The sequence below is a fragment of the Entelurus aequoreus genome, linkage group LG12 (assembly GCF_033978785.1).
Source record: "Entelurus aequoreus isolate RoL-2023_Sb linkage group LG12, RoL_Eaeq_v1.1, whole genome shotgun sequence".
NCBI classification, from domain to species: Eukaryota; Metazoa; Chordata; class Actinopteri; order Syngnathiformes; family Syngnathidae; genus Entelurus; species Entelurus aequoreus.
Window position 1 is genome coordinate 56,285,265 of NC_084742.1, and position 18,427 is coordinate 56,303,691.

The 18,427-nt window shown below is 38.7% G+C and overlaps 1 protein-coding gene across 1 annotated transcript; it reads left to right on the top strand.

Moving 5' to 3' along the window:
• The first annotated feature begins 441 nt into the window (after window positions 1-441).
• On the top strand, window positions 442-9,157 carry apex1 (APEX nuclease (multifunctional DNA repair enzyme) 1). Its single transcript, XM_062067077.1, has 5 exons — window positions 442-659; window positions 5,101-5,223; window positions 5,287-5,453; window positions 5,517-5,709; window positions 8,447-9,157. Exons 2-5 carry the CDS (start codon window positions 5,163-5,165, stop codon window positions 8,959-8,961), a joined length of 936 nt encoding a protein of 311 aa, XP_061923061.1. The 5' UTR covers window positions 442-659; window positions 5,101-5,162; the 3' UTR covers window positions 8,962-9,157.
• The last annotated feature ends 9,270 nt before the right edge of the window (window positions 9,158-18,427 follow it).

An 18,427-nucleotide genomic window follows, 5' to 3' on the forward strand; every position in this document is an offset into this window, starting at 1 on the left:
GTTTTCTACCTGTCAACTGTCAGTTTAGGATCTTTGTTTTCTACCTGTCAACCTGTCAGTTTAGCATCTTTTTTTTTTTCTACCTGTCAACCTGTCAGTTTAGGCTGCTCGCCGGCTCCTCGTCACCACTTCAAGATGGCGGCCAAATGTCTGGCGTCACAGCAGCCAATGCTGCGTCTACTACCAAGGACCAAAACAGTGGGCGCTGATTACTTGCCTGAATCGACACACACAAGTGTTCAACAACCACGCACGAATCCACGCAAATATTTACTCCACGGTACCTTTTGTGATTTAATTCATTTGGTAATAAAACCCTCATGTGTGTACATTTTAAGATGGGGCGGAATAATTTAGTCATTTCTTTCAGGCATAGACGAGGACGTCAAAATTGGAAAACGCATGTGTTCAATGTAATATAGTACGTTTTTGCAACATTTACGGACTATAAATGATTGAAGCGTCCTGTTTCCTACGCTCCGCACAGCACAATTTGGCCGTTTTGCTTACTTTTTTTTTTTTTTTTTGAGGTAATTTGTGTTCAGACGTATGTTAGCTGCCTCCGTTCGTCCCTCCCATTGTGAGCGCCTTGCACGAACCCTGAGGGAGTGACTTAAGAGCAGCGCTGGTCTGTGATTCGCATCCTGCTTAAAGTCCAAGTAAGGATATTTGCATGGCTTTATGAAAATGAATCTTATTCCCGGTTGCGATATTAGTACTCAATTAGCAGCTAACGTGCTAAATTCGCCGTCAAAGTCTCCATTCATTCCCTGCAGGAGGCCGCAGTCTTTGTTACAATGGAATGCTAACATTAGCATAGCGTGATCAAATCTTGCAAAAGCCACTGCGCAGTTTTATAGCCTTGCGAGACCGTACATAAGTCAACATGGCCTCCGGTTTTGTCATCTTTCTATTCACGCAGGCTGCTCCTGCAGCATTGCAACGTGCAGCTATTTAGTCACATTCCAAAACCTTTTGTACTCTGCAAAAAGAAGCAAAGTAGACTAAAGTAGAAATATTCCCTGCACAATACCAATGGAAATTACAATAGAATATTTCCTGCACAATACCAATGGGAATTACAATAGAATATTCCCTGCACAATACCAATGGGAACTACACTAGAATATTCCCTGCACAATACCAATGGGAACTACAATAGAATATTCCCTGCACAATACCAATGGGAACTACACTAGAATATTCCCTGCACAATACCAATGGGAATTACAATAGAGTATTCCCTGCACAAAACCAATGGGAACTACTCTAGAATATTCCCTGCACAATACCAATGGGAACTACAATAGAATATTCCCTGCACAATACAAATGGGAACTACAATAGAATATTCCCTGCACAATACCAATGGGAACTACAATAGAATATTCCCTGCACAATACCAATGGGAACTACAATAGAATATTCCCTGCACAATACCAATGGGAAATGCAAATGCTCCAATGCTGAAGTTGAAGTGAAATGCTGACATAATGTAGCATGAATGTAAGAATAGTTTGCATGTAGAAATGGTTTGAATGTTGAAGTAGTTTACACGCTAAAGCGGTTTGAATTTCCAGGAAAACCGGAATTTGGTTTGGAACTTGGGGGAATTGTTAGTATGAATGTCCAGGATGAGCGGAATGTGTTGATGTTTGAATAGGTTGAGAAATGTGGGAATTGTGCAACGTGGGAAAATGTCCCATTCATTTTGATGGGAACTTCCTGGAAATTTGGGGAAAAGCGGGATTTTTTTGAAAATGATAAGGAGCATGAATGTCCTGAATGAGCTGAATTGGTTGGTGTTGGAATCGTTTAAATCGGGCAAGAAATGTTGAAGTGGTAAATGGTATTAGGGAATTTTTAGGGAAAATCGGGAGTTTTTTTGAACTCGTATAAAGGGTACTTTGTATTTCCAGAATGGTGGAATGGGTTGAAGAATGTGGGAATTGTGGAAGTTTGAAAAATGGCCAGTTCATTTTGAATGGGGAAAATGCACACAAAAAAAGGAATTTGGGAAATCCAGGATTTTTTTTTTAGATTTGTTGAAGTAGAGCACACAATTCCTGAACAGGCTGAATATTTTGAAGTTGGAACGGTTTGAATCAGATGATAAATGTGGGAATTGTGGAACTTTGAAGAATGTCCTATTCATTTAAACTGGAATTTCAGAAAAAATGGGGAATTTCGGGAAAAACGGACAATTGTTTTGAAAATGGTAAAAAACTTGAATAGTCTGAATGAGTTGAAATGGTTGGTGTTGAAATTTTTCAAATCGGTGGAGATATATTGATGTAGTAACATGTTGAAATGAGTAATGGTATTTCGGGAAAACCGGGAATTTTTCCCAGTTCAAAAAACGACTTCGTTTTTTTTGTCCCGATTAAGAGGAATGTTGTGACGGTGGAACGGTTGAAATGCGTTGAAAAATGTGGAAGGAGTAGTCGCCAGAAAAAAGGGTGGAAATAGGGCTTTGGAAAAAGCAGGAATTCTGGAAAATCCTGGAATTTTTTTGAACTTTGAAAAAGGGAAGTTTGAATTTCCAGAATGGTGGAATATGTTGAAGGTGGAATGGGTTGAAAAATGTGGGAATTGTGGAAGTTTGAAAAACGGCCAATTCATTTTGAATAAAGAAAATGCAAAAAAAAAAAGGAATTATGGGAAATCCAGGATTTTTTTTTAGAATTGTTGAAGTAGAGCACACAATTCCTGAACAGACTGAATATTTTGAAGTTGGAACGGTTTAAATCAGATGAAAAATGTGGGAATTGTGGAACTTTGAAGAATGTCCCATTGATTTAAATGTGAATTTCAGAAAAAATGGGGAATTTCGGGAAAAACGGACAATTGTTTTGAAAATGGTATAAAACTTGAATAGTCTGAATGAGTTGAAATGGTTGGTGTTGAAATTTTTCAAATCGGTGGAGAAATATTGATGTAGTAACATGTTGAAATGAGTAATGGTATTACGGTATTTCGGGAAAACCGGGAAATTTTCCCAGTTCAAAAAACGACTTTGTTTTTTTTGTCATGATTAAGAGGAATGTTGTGACGGTGGAACGGTTGAAATGCGTTGAAAAATGTGGAAGGAGTAGTCGCCAGAAAAAAGGGTGGAAATAGGGCTTTGGAAAAAGCAGGAATTCTGGAAAATCCTGGAATTTTTTTGAACTTGGAAAAAGGGAAGTTTGAATTTCCAGAATGGTGGAATGTGTTGGATGAGAAATGGTTGGAATAGGTTGACAAATGTAGAAATGGTGGAAGTTTGAAAAAGGGCCAATTTCTTTTTGAATGGGAAAAATGTCACGGAAAACCTGGAAATCTGGGAATTTGTCAAGGGAAAGCCCGCGATTCCCGAATAGGCTGAACAGTTTGAAGTTGGAACGGTTTAAATCAGATGAAAAATGTGGGAATTGTGGAACTTTGAAGAATGTCCCATTGATTTCAATGGGAATTTCAGAAAAAATGGGGAATTTCGTGAAAAGCGGGCAATTTAAAAAAAAAAAGGGTAAAAAACTAGAATAGTCTGAATGAGTTGAAATGGTTGGTGTTGGAATTTTTCAAATCAGTGGAGAAATGTTGAAGTGGTAACATGTTGAAATGAGAAATGGTATTACGGAGTTTCGGGAAAACGGGGAATTTTTCCCAGTTCAAAAAACGACTTTGTTTTTTTGTCCTGATTAAGAGGAATGTTTTGACGGTTGAAATGCGTTGAAAAATGTGGAAGGAGTAGTCGCCAGAAAAAAGGGTGAAAATAGGGCTTTGGAAAAGCAGGAATTCTGGAAAATCCTGGAATTTTTTTTAATTTGGAAAAAGGGAAGTTTGAATTTCCAGAATGGTGGAATGTGTTGAAGGTGGAATGGTTTGAATGGGTTGAAGAATGTGGGAATTGTGGAAGTTTGAAAAATGGCCAATTCATTTTGAATAAAGAAGAAGAATGTGGGAATGGTGGAAGTGGCCAATTCATTTTAAATGGGAAAAATGTCCTAGAATTCTGGGAAATCTGGGATTTTTTTTTTAGAATTGTTGAAGTAGAGCACACAATTCCTAAACAGGCTGAATATTTTGAAGTTGGAACGGTTTGAATCATATGAAAAATGTGGAAATAGTGGAAGTTTGAAAAAGGGCTAATTCATTTTAAATGGGAAAAATGTCCTGGAAAACCTGGAAATCTGGGAATTTTTGGAATTTGTCAAGGGAAAGCCCACGATTCCCGAATAGGCTGAACAGTTTGAAGTTGGAACGGTTTGAATCGGGTGAAAAATGTGGAAGGTAGAGCGCGCCAAAATCTGGAGAATAATAATAATAATTAAAGCTGCAAGCAGCGATGGACGGGACCGACTTTGAGGGCTCATAAAATCCAAACGGGAGCAGTAATTAAAACCCTTTCATCAACTTTTAATCAGAAGGGTTCAATCTCTCTCCTGTGCTAATTTGAAGCCGACACGACAAACGCGCCCAGAGGAGATAATGTTTGAAAAAAGGTGACTGTTTTTACACAACTTTTGTTTTGAAGGGGGAATTGCAAACTTCCTGTTGATTTTTGCTGGGGGTTGTCAGTGTATGAAATATAGGTCTATATGAGACCTACATAGAGGTTTTTGTTTCATGTCTCTACGACATTCCTACTGGGAGTTACAGGCAGTTTTGTCTGTGTTTTCTTCCTATGGGGCGCTAGAGCGCAATTTTGAGTTTTGGGGTTTGGTTTTTTGATTAGATCGCAATTTTCGCCAGTCCTGATGTGTGTGTCCAATTTGGTGAGTTTTGAAGCATGTTAAGGGAGTCAAATTACAGCTCAAAGAGGCGGCGGTAAAATAATAAAACGCTAGAAACACAATAGGGTCCTCTGTCCCAAAGGGACTCGGTCCCTAATAAATAGATGAATTTTGGTGTAGAAAAGCATATGTGTGAATGCTTTGGAGCATTCACACAATTACAATAGAGTATTTCCTGCACAATAGCAATGGGAATTACAACAGAGCATATGATCACATATCTTGAGGTTGTGCAGGGAATGAAAAGCCTCAAGTTTGCACAGTTTCGTGGACTATTGTGACGTGAGAACCTGATTTCTGATGAACCCTTTCCTCCCTCTCTCCTCAGCGGCGCTGGTGCGGTTGTGTGTGCGTGTGGTGGGTCTACGGAGTCTGTTTTCAAGGTCAAGCATGAAAAGAGGCAAGAAGGCAGCGGAGGCGACCGTAGAAGAGGACAATGACGCCGCCACTGGTAGTGCAGGACGCACCTTCTGATGAGATGCCAGATTGTCTTACATGCTTTTTGGCCTTGCAGAGACTTCGGCAAAGAAAGCGAAGAAGACGAAGGAACCGGAAGCTCCTATCTTGTACGAAGACCCCCCTGACAAAATGAGCAGCAAGGACGGACGCGCCGCCAACATGAAGATCAGCTCCTGGAACGTGGACGGCCTGAGGGCCTGGGTGAAGAAGAACGGCCTGGATGTGAGTCGGTTGGGACGGAAATCCGCAAAGCTTTTCCTTGTTGACGCTTCTCTCTCCCTCCAGTGGGTGCGTGAGGAGGATCCAGACGTCCTGTGCCTGCAGGAGACCAAGTGTTCGGAGAAGAACCTGCCTGCCGAGATCACCTCCATGCCCGAGTACCCGCACAAGTACTGGTGCGTGTCGGACGAAAAGGAGGGCTACAGCGGCGTGGCCATGCTCTGCAAAACCGAGCCCGTCAAAGTCACGTACGGCATCGGTGAGCCATGTTTGTCTTTGAATGGTGATCAGTAAGAATAGTGCTGGGCGACATGGAAAAAAATGTATACCACGATATGGCTATGGTACGCTTTCAGTTCTGTGAAAATTCCAACAACATACATGACCACTTACCTTTTTTCTCACCTTATTTGCAAGTGAAATAAACAAATACCCCGGAGTCTTGTTCACGAGTGAGGGAAGAGTAGATCGTGAGATCCACAGGCGGATCGGTGCGGCGTCTTCAGTAATGCGGACGCTGTATCGATCCGTTGTGATGAAGAAGGAGCTGAGCCGGAAGGCAAAAGCTCTCAATTTACCGGTCGATCTACGTTCCCGTCCTCACCTATGGTCATGAGCTTTGGGTTATGACCGAAAGGACATGATCGGAAATTAGTTTCCTCCGCCGGGTGGCGGGGCTCTCCCTTAGAGATAGGGTGAGAAGCTCTGCCATCCTGGAGGAGCTCAAAGTAAAGCCGCTGCTCCTCCACATGGAGAGGAGCCAGATGAGGTGGTTCGCGCATCTGGTCAGGATGCCACCCGAACGCCTCCCTAGGGAGGTGTTTAGGGCACGTCCGACCGGTTGGGAAGACTATGTCTCCCGGCTGGAATCCCCTGGGAAGAGCTGGACGAAGTGGCTGGGTAGAGGGAAGTCTGGGCTTCCCTGCTTAGGCTGCACGTCTCTGGAATCATTAACGTTAGCCTTTAGTGCAGTCAGAACAGTAGTAGATCACAATGAAATTCAAACAAATACTTTTGGTTTATCAAGTGTACCGGGACCATACCATGTCTTAATGGACCTTGCTTTGTGCACTGGTGCACAGTCTTGTTGGCAGAGGAAGGGGCCCCCTCCAAACTGTTCCCACAATGTTGAGAGCATGGAATTGTCCAAAATGTTTTGGTATCCTGGAGCATTCAGAGTTCCTTTCACTGGAACTAAGGAGCCAACCCCAACTCATGAAAAGCAACCCCACACCATAATTCCTCTTCCACCAAATTTCACACTCGTCACAATGCAGTCTGAAATGTACCGTTCTCCTGGCAACCTCCAAACCCGGACTCGTCCAGCAGATTGCCAGATGGAAAAGCGTGATTCATCAGTCCAGAGAAGGCGTCTCCACTGCTCTAGAGTCCAGTGGCGACGTGCTTTACACCACTGCATCCCACGCTTTGCATTGGACTTGGTGATGTATGGCTTAGATGCAGCTGCTCGGCCATGGAAACCCATTCCATGAAGCTCTTTGCGTACTGTACGTGGGCTAATTGGAGGGTCACCTGTGGCCGGGCCAAGTGATTAGGACACCCGATTCTGATCATTTGGATGGGTGGCCAAATACTTTTGGCAATATAGTGTATGTAGCATAATCTACAAAGATATAAAGAATTGCTATATGATCAGCTGGACTCTCGACTCAATTGACAAAATCTTTTCGACGAGGAAAAGAGGTTCTGGGGAGCCTAGCTGCCGTGATGGAACCATTGCTGCAGAGTACGTGAGAGATTCCTGGGATAAATAGAGAATCATGTGCCTCTCAGTCCTTTCCATCGAGGACGTGGAAGACATTTACCTATTTGGAATTGTGATCGTGGGGCACCTGCTGATTGGGCTGGGCATTGCTCTGGTGTATCGTCAGATTCGTAAGACGATGGCAGCCACTCAAGGAGCTCAAAGGCTGTTCGTCGCAATGGAAGGCTTGGGCCGGGCTGTGGGATCACAGACTGGGGCGATTTCTGAACTGAATCGCAAGATGGATCACATCATGGAAAAGCTGGTTGAAAGGGAAAAATTGGATATGAGAGCCAGCATGGACGAATAGAACAGACAAGCCATTGTAATGTCTGCTCGCGGAAAAACAAAAATCCTAATCTACGATTTGACTCCCTCGAATGGCCTTGACGCTGCAACAACAGGAGCAGGCTATTCTGAAAACATCCCCCGAGGACTCCTCAATGATGGACGCTTTTGACCTCCCTCCCTCCTCAACGACACCTGGAGTCAAACTTTTTCTTGCATGCAGAACGGCCCCAGGCCTATGGACACTACATCAACACACCCAAGACAATGGGCATATACACACACCCTCCCACTCCCCCACCACCGCTTGATTCCCCTTCGGAGTGATGGACGGCTGGCAGCGCTTCATAGCAGCAGTCGACCTCCAGGGCCCCCCCTCTGTTGCGAGTTGTCGTGATTATATGTAACATGTTTATGTGTGCATGGCTTGGAGGTTTTTTCCCACCTTAGGAGCCCAGTCTAGATTGTATTTTTTTACCCATCTTCTTCCCCAGCGTTTTACCTTTTTCCCCATCTTTTACGGGGCGCCTCGTGGCGACCCATCAGCGTTTCTGTTCTGTAACCCTGTACACTGTTTGTCTAATCTTGAACGGGTTTGTGCTGAAAACATATTTTCGTTGTACTTGTGCAATGACAATAAAGTTCTATCCTATCTAGTGGACACATTTAGAACAGCAGTTTCTTTCATTCAAAAATTTCGGCTCATTTTTATACTTTGCAAACTCATTCCGCGAGCCGGATAAAACCTGATCGCGGGCCGTACGTTTGACACCCCTAGTATATACATCTAATTAAGCGATTCTTTGGCGGACCACTAGTGGTACACGTACCACAGTTGAAGAATCACTGGATTAGAGGTTGAGCTCTGATCCTAAGATTTTATTGGCCCCATTAGTATTTTGAAGTCCACCTGTAACTCACACCTTGTGCTCCCATCACCCAGGCAAAGAGGAACACGACAAGGAGGGCCGCGTCATCACCGCGGAGTTCCCCACCTTCTACCTGGTGACCGCCTACGTGCCCAACGCCAGCAGGGGCCTGGTGCGCTTAGACTACCGCAAAACCTGGGACGTGGACTTCCGCTCGTACCTGAGCGAGCTGGACATGCAGAAGCCCCTGGTGCTGTGCGGCGACCTCAACGTGGCCCACCAGGAGATCGACCTGAAGAACCCCAAGGGGAACAAGAAGAGCGCCGGCTTCACCCCGGAGGAGCGCGAGGGCTTCGGCCAGCTGCTGGAGGCGGGCTTCACCGACAGCTTCCGCGAGCTCTACCCCGAGCAGGCCAACGCCTACACCTTCTGGACCTACATGATGAATTCCAGGGCCAAGAACGTGGGCTGGCGGCTGGATTACTTCGTGCTGTCGTCCTCTCTGGTGCCGGCGCTGTGCGACAGCAAGATCCGCAACAAGGCCATGGGGAGCGACCACTGCCCCATTACGCTGCACATAGCGGTGTAAGTTAGTAGTTCCCATGCCACCTCAGCACCAAACTACACAAAACTGCCATTTTTTTCCTCAAATCAAGTTAACAACTGTTTCTCTGGTTGTCATGTGTGATAGTCTCCGTCTGTGCCGCTGCTGACCTTTATAAAACATACTGATGCATTTTCTCTTGTAATCTTGAATCACTCTTCAATAAAATCTGATTTATAAAGCCAATCTGAGTTATTTGAGCCCCAATTGTTTGATACAACCTTTAAATAAGCATGTGATCAGTATTAGGACACTGACTTTCTTTACGATCCCTTACCAAGTCAAATTTAGGCTGATACTTTGTGCAAATATACCTAACATGTCTGCTAGATTTTTACGAGTGTCTAAAAAAACGACACTGAAAATGTAAGAAAAAACAGCAGAAAATCACAATGTAATAAGAAAAAGCTCATTCTTACTTACTAAATCATCCCATGTGTGATGTCTGAAATGTAGTCAAGCTAGCGTCGTTAGCATTAGCTAATATGCTAACACGTTTACAAGTGTCTAAAAAAACGACACTGAAAGTGTGAGAAAAATAGAGCAGAAAATCACAATGTAATAAGAAAAAGCTAACTCTTACTTTTACTAAAGCGTCCCATGTGTGATTTCTGTAGGAGTGTTTCCACGCATATTTGTACGTGCTATTTTAATGTAGTCAAGCTAGCGTCGTTAGCATTAGCTAATATGCTAACACGTTTACAAGTGTCTAAAAAATGACACAAAATGTAAGAAAAAAACAGCAGAATCAGAATGAATATGAAAAAGCTAACATTTTACTTACAATTCTTACTTACTATAGCATCCCATGTGTGATGTCTGTAATGTAGTCAAGCTAGCGTCGTTAGCATTAGCTAATATGCTAACACGTTTACGAGTGTCTAAAAAAAACGACACTGAAAATGTAAGAAAAATAGAGCAGAAAATCACAATGTAATAAGAAAAAGCTAATTCTTACTTACTAAATCATCCCATGTGTGATGTCTGAAATGTAGTCAAGCTAGCGTCGTTAGCATTAGCTATTATGCTAACACGTTTACAAGTGTCTAAAAAAACGACACTGAAAGTGTGAGAAAAATAGAGCAGAAAATCACAATGTAATAAGAAAAAGCTAACTCTTACTTTTACTAAAGCGTCCCATGTGTGATTTCTGTAGGAGTGTTTCCACGCATATTTGTACGTGCTATTGTAATGTAGTCAAGCTAGCGTCGTTAGCATTAGCTAATATGCTAACACGTTTACGAGTGTCTAAAAAATGACACAAAATGTAAGAAAAAAACAGCAGAATCAGAATGTAATAAGAAAAAGCTAACATTTTACTTACAATTCTTACTTACTATAGCATCCCATGTGTGATGTCTGTAATGTAGTCAAGCTAGCGTCGTTAGCATTAGCTAATATGCTAACACGTTTACGAGTGTCTAAAAAATGACACAAAATGTAAGAAAAAAACAGCAGAATCAGAATGTAATAAGAAAAAGCTAACATTTTACTTACAATTCTTACTTACTATAGCATCCCATGTGTGATGTCTGTAATGTAGTCAAGCTAGCGTCGTTAGCATTAGCTAATATGCTAACACGTTTACGAGTGTCTAAAAAAACGACACTGAAAATGTAAGAAAAATAGGGCAGAAAATCACAACGTAATAAGAAAAAGCTAATTCTTACTTACTAAATCGTCCCAATGTGTGATGTCTGTAGGAGTGTTTCCATGCATATTTGTACGTGCTATCGTAATGTAGTCAAGCATTGTTAGCATTAGCTAATATGCTAACACGTTTACGAGTGTCTAAAAAAATGACACTGAAAAAGTAAGAAAAATAGGGCAGAAAATCACAATGTAATAAGAAAAAGCTAACATCTTACTTACAATTCTTACTAAAGCGTCCCATGTGTGATGTCTGTAGGAGTGTTTCCATGCATATTTGTACGTGCTGTTGTTAGTATTAGCTAATATGCTAACACGTTTACGAGTGTCTAAAAAACGACACTGCAAATGTAAGAAAAAGTAGAGCAGAAAATCACAATGTAATAAGAAAAAGCTCATTCTTACTTACTAAATCGTCCCATGTGTGATGTCTGTAGGAGTGTTACCATGCATATTTGTACGTGCTATTATAATGTGGTCAAGCTAGCGTCGTTAGCTTTAGCTAATATGCTAACACGTTTACGAGTGTCTTAAAAAAACGACACTGAAAATGTAAGAAAAACTGAGCAGAATCAGAATGTAATAAGAAAAAGCTAACATCTTACTTACAATTCTTACTAAAGCGTCCCATGTGTGATGTCTGTAAGAGTGTTTCCATGCATATTTGTATGTGCTGTTGTTAGAATTAGCTAATATGCTAACACGTTTACGAGTGTCTAAAAAAACGACACTGAAAATGTAAGAAAAATAGAGCAGAAAATCTGAATGTAATAAGAAAAAGCTAATCCTTACTTACTAAATCGTCCCATGTGTGATGTCTGTAGGAGTGTTTCCATGCATATTTGTACGTGCTATTGTAATGTAGTCAAGCATTGTTAGTATTAGCTAATATGCTAACACGTTTACGAGTGTCTAAAAAACGACACTGAAAATGTAAGAAAAAACGAGCAGAATCAGAACGTAATAAGAAAAAGCTAACATCTTACTTACAATTCTTACTTACTATAGCGTCCCATGTGTGATGTCTGTAATGTAGTCAAACGAGCGTCGTTAGCATTAGCTAATATGCTAACACGTTTACGAGTGTCTAAAAACGACACTGAAAATGTAAGAAAAATAGAGCGGAAAATCACAATGTAATAAGAAAAAGCTAATTCTTACTTACTAAATCGTCCGATGTGTGATGTCTGTAGGAGTGTTCCCATGCATATTTGTACATGCTATTGTAATGTAGTCAAGCTAGCGTCGTTAGCATTAGCTAATATGCTAACACGTTTACGAGTGTCTAAAAAAACGACACTGAAAATGTAAGAAAAACTGAGCAGAATCAGAATGTAATAAGAAAAAGCTAACATCTTACTTACAATTCTTACTTACTATAGCGTCCCATGTGTGATGTCTGTAATGTAGTCAAACTAGCGTCGTTAGCATTAGCTAATATGCTAACACATTTACGAGTGTCTAAAAAACGACACTGAAAATGTAACAAAAATAGAGCAGAAAATCACAATATAATAAGAAAAAGCTCATTCTTACTTACTAAAGCGTCCCATGTGTGATGTCTGTAGGAGTGTTTCCATGCATATTTGTACGTGCTATTGTAATGTAGTCAAGCATTGTTTGCATTAGCTAATATGCTAACACGTTTACGAGTGTCTAAAAAAACGACACTGAAAATGTAAGTAAAATAGAGCAGAATCAGATTGTAATAAGAAAAAGCTAACATTCTTCTTACTAAATCGTCCCATGCGTGATATCTGTAGGAGTGTTTCCATGCATATTTGTACGTGCTATTGTAATGTAGTCAAACTAGCATCGTTAGCATTAGCTAATATGCTAACACATTTACGAGTGTCTAAAAAAACGACACTGAAAATGTAAGAAAAATAGAGCAGAAAATCACAATGTAATAAGAAAAATCAAATTCTTACTAAATCGTCCCATGTGTGATTTCAGTTGGAGTGTTTCCATGCATATTTGTACGTGCTATTGTAATGTCATCAGGCATAGTTAGCATTAGCTAATATGCTAACACGTTTAATAGTGTTTAAAAAAACTACACTGAAAATGTAAGAAAAACCGAGCAGAATCAGAATGTAATAAGAAAAAGCTAACATCTTACTTCCAATTCTTACTTACTATAGCGTTCCATGCGTGATGTCTGTAATGTAGTCAAGCTAGCGTCGTTAGCATTAGCTAATATGCTAACACGTTTACGAGTGTCTAAAAAAACGACACTGAAAATGTAAGAAAAACTGAGCAGAATCAGAATGTAATAAGAAAAAGCTAACATCTTACTTACAATTCTTACTAAAGCGTCCCATGTGTGATGTCTGTAGGAGTGTTTCCATGCATATTTGTACGTGCTATTGTTAGAATTAGCTAATATGCTAACACGTTTACGAGTGTCTAAAAAAACGACACTGAAAATGTAAGAAAAATAGAGCAGAAAATCAGAATGTAATAAGAAAAAGCTAATTCTTACTTACTAAATCGTCCCATGTGTGATGTCTGTAGGAGTGTTTCCATGCATATTTGTACGTGCTATTGTAATGTAGTCAAGCATTGTTAGTATTAGCTAATATGCTAACACGTTTACGAGTGTCTAAAAAACGACACTGAAAATGTAAGAAAAAACGAGCAGAATCAGAACGTAATAAGAAAAAGCTAACATCTTACTTACAATTCTTACTTACTATAGCGTCCCATGTGTGATGTCTGTAATGTAGTCAAACGAGCGCCGTTAGCATTAGCTAATATGCTAACACATTTACGAGTGTCTAAAAAACGACACTGAAAATGTAAGAAAAATAGAGCAGAAAATCACAATACAATAAGAAAAAGCTAATTCTTACTTACTAAATCGTCCCATGTGTGATGTCTGTAGGAGTGTTTCCATGCATATTTGTACGTGCTATCGTAATGTAGTCAAGCATTGTTAGCATTAGCTAATATGCTAACACGTTTACGAGTGTCTAAAAAAACGACACTGAAAAAGTAAGAAAAATAGGGCAGAAAATCACAATGTAATAAGAAAAAGCTAACATCTTACTTACAATTCTTACTAAAGCGTCCCATGTGTGATGTCTGTAGGAGTGTTTCCATGCATATTTGTACGTGCTATTGTTAGTATTAGCTAATATGCTAACACGTTTACGAGTGTCTAAATCACGACACTGCAAATGTAAGAAAAAGTAGAGCAGAAAATCACAACGTAATAAGAAAAAGCTAATTCTTACTTACTAAAGCGTCCCATGTGTGATGTCTGTAGGAGTGTTTCCACGCATATTTGTACGTGCTATTGTAATGTAGTCAAGCTAGCGTCGTTAGCATTAGCTAATATGCTAACATGTTTACGAGTGTCTAAAAAAACTACACTGAAAATGTAAGAAAAACCGAGCAGGATCAGAATGTAATAAGAAAAAGCTAACATCTTACTTACAATTCTTACTTGCTTTAGCGTCCCATGTGTGAAGTCTGTAATGTAGTCAAGCTAGCGTCGTTAGCATTAGCTAATATGCTAACACGTTTACGAGTGTCTAAAAAAACGACACTGAAAATGTAAGAAAAATAGAGCAGAAAATCACAATGTAATAAGAAAAAGCTAATTCTTACTTACTAAATCGTCCCAATGTGTGATGTCTGTAGGAGTGTTTCCATGCATATTTGTACGTGCTATCGTAATGTAGTCAAGCATTGTTAGCATTAGCTAATATGCTAACACGTTTACGAGTGTCTAAAAAAACGACACTGAAAAAGTAAGAAAAATAGGGCAGAAAATCACAATGTAATAAGAAAAAGCTAACATCTTACTTACAATTCTTACTAAAGCGTCCCATGTGTGATGTCTGTAGGAGTGTTTCCATGCATATTTGTACGTGCTATTGTTAGTATTAGCTAATATGCTAACACCTTTACGAGTGTCTAAAAAACGACACTGCAAATGTAAGAAAAAGTAGAGCAGAAAATCACAATGTAATAAGAAAAAGCTCATTCTTACTTACTAAATCGTCCCATGTGTGATGTCTGTAGGAGTGTTTCCATGCATATTTGTACGTGCTATTATAATGTGGTCAAGCTAGCGTCGTTAGCTTTAGCTAATATGCTAACACGTTTACTAGTGTCTAAAAAAACGACACTGAAAATGTAAGAAAAACTGAGCAGAATCAGAATGTAATAAGAAAAAGCTAACATCTTACTTACAATTCTTACTAAAGCGTCCCATGTGTGATGTCTGTAAGAGTGTTTCCATGCATATTTGTATGTGCTGTTGTTAGAATTAGCTAATATGCTAACACCTTTACGAGTGTCTAAAAAAACGACACTGAAAATGTAAGAAAAATAGAGCAGAAAATCAGAATGTAATAAGAAAAAGCTAATCCTTACTTACAATTCTTACTTACTATAGCGTCCCATGTGTGATGTCTGTAATGTAGTCAAACGAGCATCGTTAGCATTAGCTAATATGCTAACACGTTTACAAGTGTCTAAAAAACGACACTGAAAATGTAAGAAAAAACGAGCAGAATCAGAACGTAATAAGAAAAAGCTAACATCTTACTTACAATTCTTACTTACTATAGCGTCCCATGTGTGATGTCTGTAATGTAGTCAAACGAGCGTCGTTAGCATTAGCTAATATGCTAACACGTTTACGAGTATCTAAAAACGACACTGAAAATGTAAGAAAAATAGAGCGGAAAATCACAATGTAATAAGAAAAAGCTAATTCTTACTTACTAAATCGTCCGATGTGTGATGTCTGTAGGAGTGTTTCCATGTATATTTGTACATGCTATTGTAATGTAGTCAAGCTAGCGTCGTTAGCATTAGCTAATATGCTAACACGTTTACGAGTGTCTAAAAAAACGACACTGAAAATGTAAGAAAAACTGAGCAGAATCAGAATGTAATAAGAAAAAGCTAACATCTTACTTACAATTCTTACTTACTATAGCGTCCCATGTGTGATGTCTGTAATGTAGTCAAACTAGCGTCGTTAGCATTAGCTAATATGCTAACACATTTACGAGTGTCTAAAAAACGACACTGAAAATGTAACAAAAATAGAGCAGAAAATCACAATATAATAAGAAAAAGCTCATTCTTACTTACTAAAGCGTCCCATGTGTGATGTCTGTAGGAGTGTTTCCATGCATATTTGTACGTGCTATTGTAATGTAGTCAAGCATTGTTAGCATTAGCTAATATGCTAACACGTTTACGAGTGTCTAAAAAAACGACACTGAAAACGTAAGTAAAATAGAGCAGAATCAGATTGTAATAAGAAAAAGCTAACATTCTTCTTACTAAATCGTCCCATGCGTGATATCTGTAGGAGTGTTTCCATGCATATTTGTACGTGCTATTGTAATGTAGTCAAACTAGCGTCGTTAGCATTAGCTAATATGCTAACACATTTACGAGTGTCTAAAAAAACGACACTGAAAATGTAAGAAAAACAGAGCAGAAAATCACAATGTAATAAGAAAAAGCTCATTCTTACTTACTAAATCGTCCAATGTGTGATTTCTGTAGGAGTGTTTCCACGCATATTTGTACGTGCTATAGTAATGTAGTCAAGCATTGTTAGCATTAGCTAATATGCTAACACGTTTACGAGTGTCTAAAAAACGACACTGAAAATGTAAGAAAAATAGAGCAGAAAATCAAAATGTCATTAGAAAAAGCTAACATCTTACTTATGTGATGTCTGTAGGAGTGTTTCCACGCCTATTTGTACGTGCTATCGTAATGTATTCAAGCTAGCGTCGTTAGCATTAGCTAATATGCTAACATGTTTACGAGTGTCTAAAAAAACGACACTGAAAATGTAAGAAAACTGAGCAGAATCAGAATGTAATAAGAAAAAGCTAACATCTTACAATTCTTACTAAAGCGTCCCATGTGTGATTTCTGTATGAGTATTTCCATGCATATTTGTACGTGCTATTGTTAGAATTAGCTAATATGCTAACACGTTTACGACTGCCTAAAAAACGACACTGAAAATGTAAGAAAAAAAGAGAAAATCAGAAGAAAAAGCTAACATTTTTAAAGCAATAGTATACTTTGTCACCTATAACACAAAGATTTGTCTTTAAATTTTTAGCATTTTTTATTTTTTTTTAGCATTTTATTCTTTGAAATAAAAATATCAAAATAACCCCTTCCATACTTGAATTTTCAGCATGGAAAAAGTTTAAATATTAAAAAATTAAAAGATCTTGGTAGGAAAATAAAATATCCTTCAAATATAAACAAAGTTAAGTTCACTAAAAAATACAATTAGGTGTGTAAAAAAAAAATCGATTTCCAAAAGAATCGTGATTCTTTTAACGATTCTTTAATCGATTCAAAAGAAATCGATCTAAAAAAAAATTATATATTTTTTAAATTTAATTTTTATGTGTCCTGTCCAGCCACTCAGACAAATGATATAGTTGATGTAGATGATCTATATCTCCTGTATAAATTTACTTTAGAAAAGAAGAGTTGGATACTTGTTATCTTCATTGAAAAGTACAGTGCTTTTCCTTCAAAAATAAGGACATTTCAATGTGACCCCAAACTTTTGAACGGTAGTGTATATATATATATATATATATATATATATATATATATATATATATAAGAAATACTTGACTTTTAGTGAATTCTAGCTATATATATATATATATATATATATATATTTATTTTATTATAAATATATATATATATATATTTATTTTATTATAAATATATATATATATATATATATATATATATATATATATATATATATATATATATATATATATATATATATAAATATAATAAATACTTTAATTTCAGTGTTCATTTATTTACACATATACACACACATAACACTCATCTACTCATTGTTGCACTTGAAAGTGCAATGCTCTGCAGCAAGAAGCACAGCCTTTGAAGGAGCATAGGTGTGGGCAGCATCTGTGAAATTTAATTTGCAGGAAAGGAGTGAGTTAAGGGTTGAATTGTCCATCCTTGTTCTATTCTCTGTCACTATCTTTCTAACCATGCTGAACACCCTCTCTGGTGATGCATTGCTGTGTGGCACGCACAAAAGTGCTTTCATCAAATGCACTAGAGTCTGGAATCTTCCATCTCTCCCTAGCATGGCCCAAAACCGGTCAATCCTTGCTTCCTGAGGAAGATCTTCACTGCCAAGCAATGTTCCCTCTAATTGTTCATGTGTGTGAGCAAACACAAAACTCCCTGAGCATTCAGTGGAGCACATGTGAGCAACATCACACGTGGCAATACCAGCAGCACACCTGTCTCAAACCAATCTTTTATTATGACACTCAAATGAGAGGAGTCATTTTCATGAGATTATTTAGTAATATTAGTGATTTGGCCCACTTGTAATGAAAATAAAATATATTTTGTTTTTCATAAGCTATGGATTAGTATTGTACAATATGTCCGGGTGGGGGTCCTGCTTTGGAAATCATTTGTACCCCTTCAGAGATCACATTTAGTTCCCTTTAAACATCCTCATGTTGCACAATGAAATGTAAGCATAGGATGAAGTGTGCATTCCTGTAACTTTCTCTAGTAACAGCATTCCATGATTAATATCAATAAATTAACATTAATAATAAATGACAGTAGAATAAGCACATGTATGACTGAGGAGTCATAGTGTAACTTTGTGTGGTGTTTGAGTTGTCCGACTTTTTGTGCGGCCATAAACGCACCAGTGGTTTAGTGCTATGCGTGTTGGTGACAGATGACAAGTTGGTTTTGGCCTGGTTTGTATGGCAGAAAATAACTA

Bases quoted from the DNA above. Each gene is read 5' to 3' on its own strand.
- apex1 (XM_062067077.1), top strand. From the start codon at position 5,163: ATGAAAAGAGGCAAGAAGGCAGCGGAGGCGACCGTAGAAGAGGACAAT. The intron at 5,224-5,286 runs GTAGTGCAGGAC...TTGGCCTTGCAG, and splicing joins GGACAATGACGCCGCCACTG to AGACTTCGGCAAAGAAAGCG. The intron at 5,710-8,446 runs GTGAGCCATGTT...CCCATCACCCAG, and splicing joins CAAAGTCACGTACGGCATCG to GCAAAGAGGAACACGACAAG.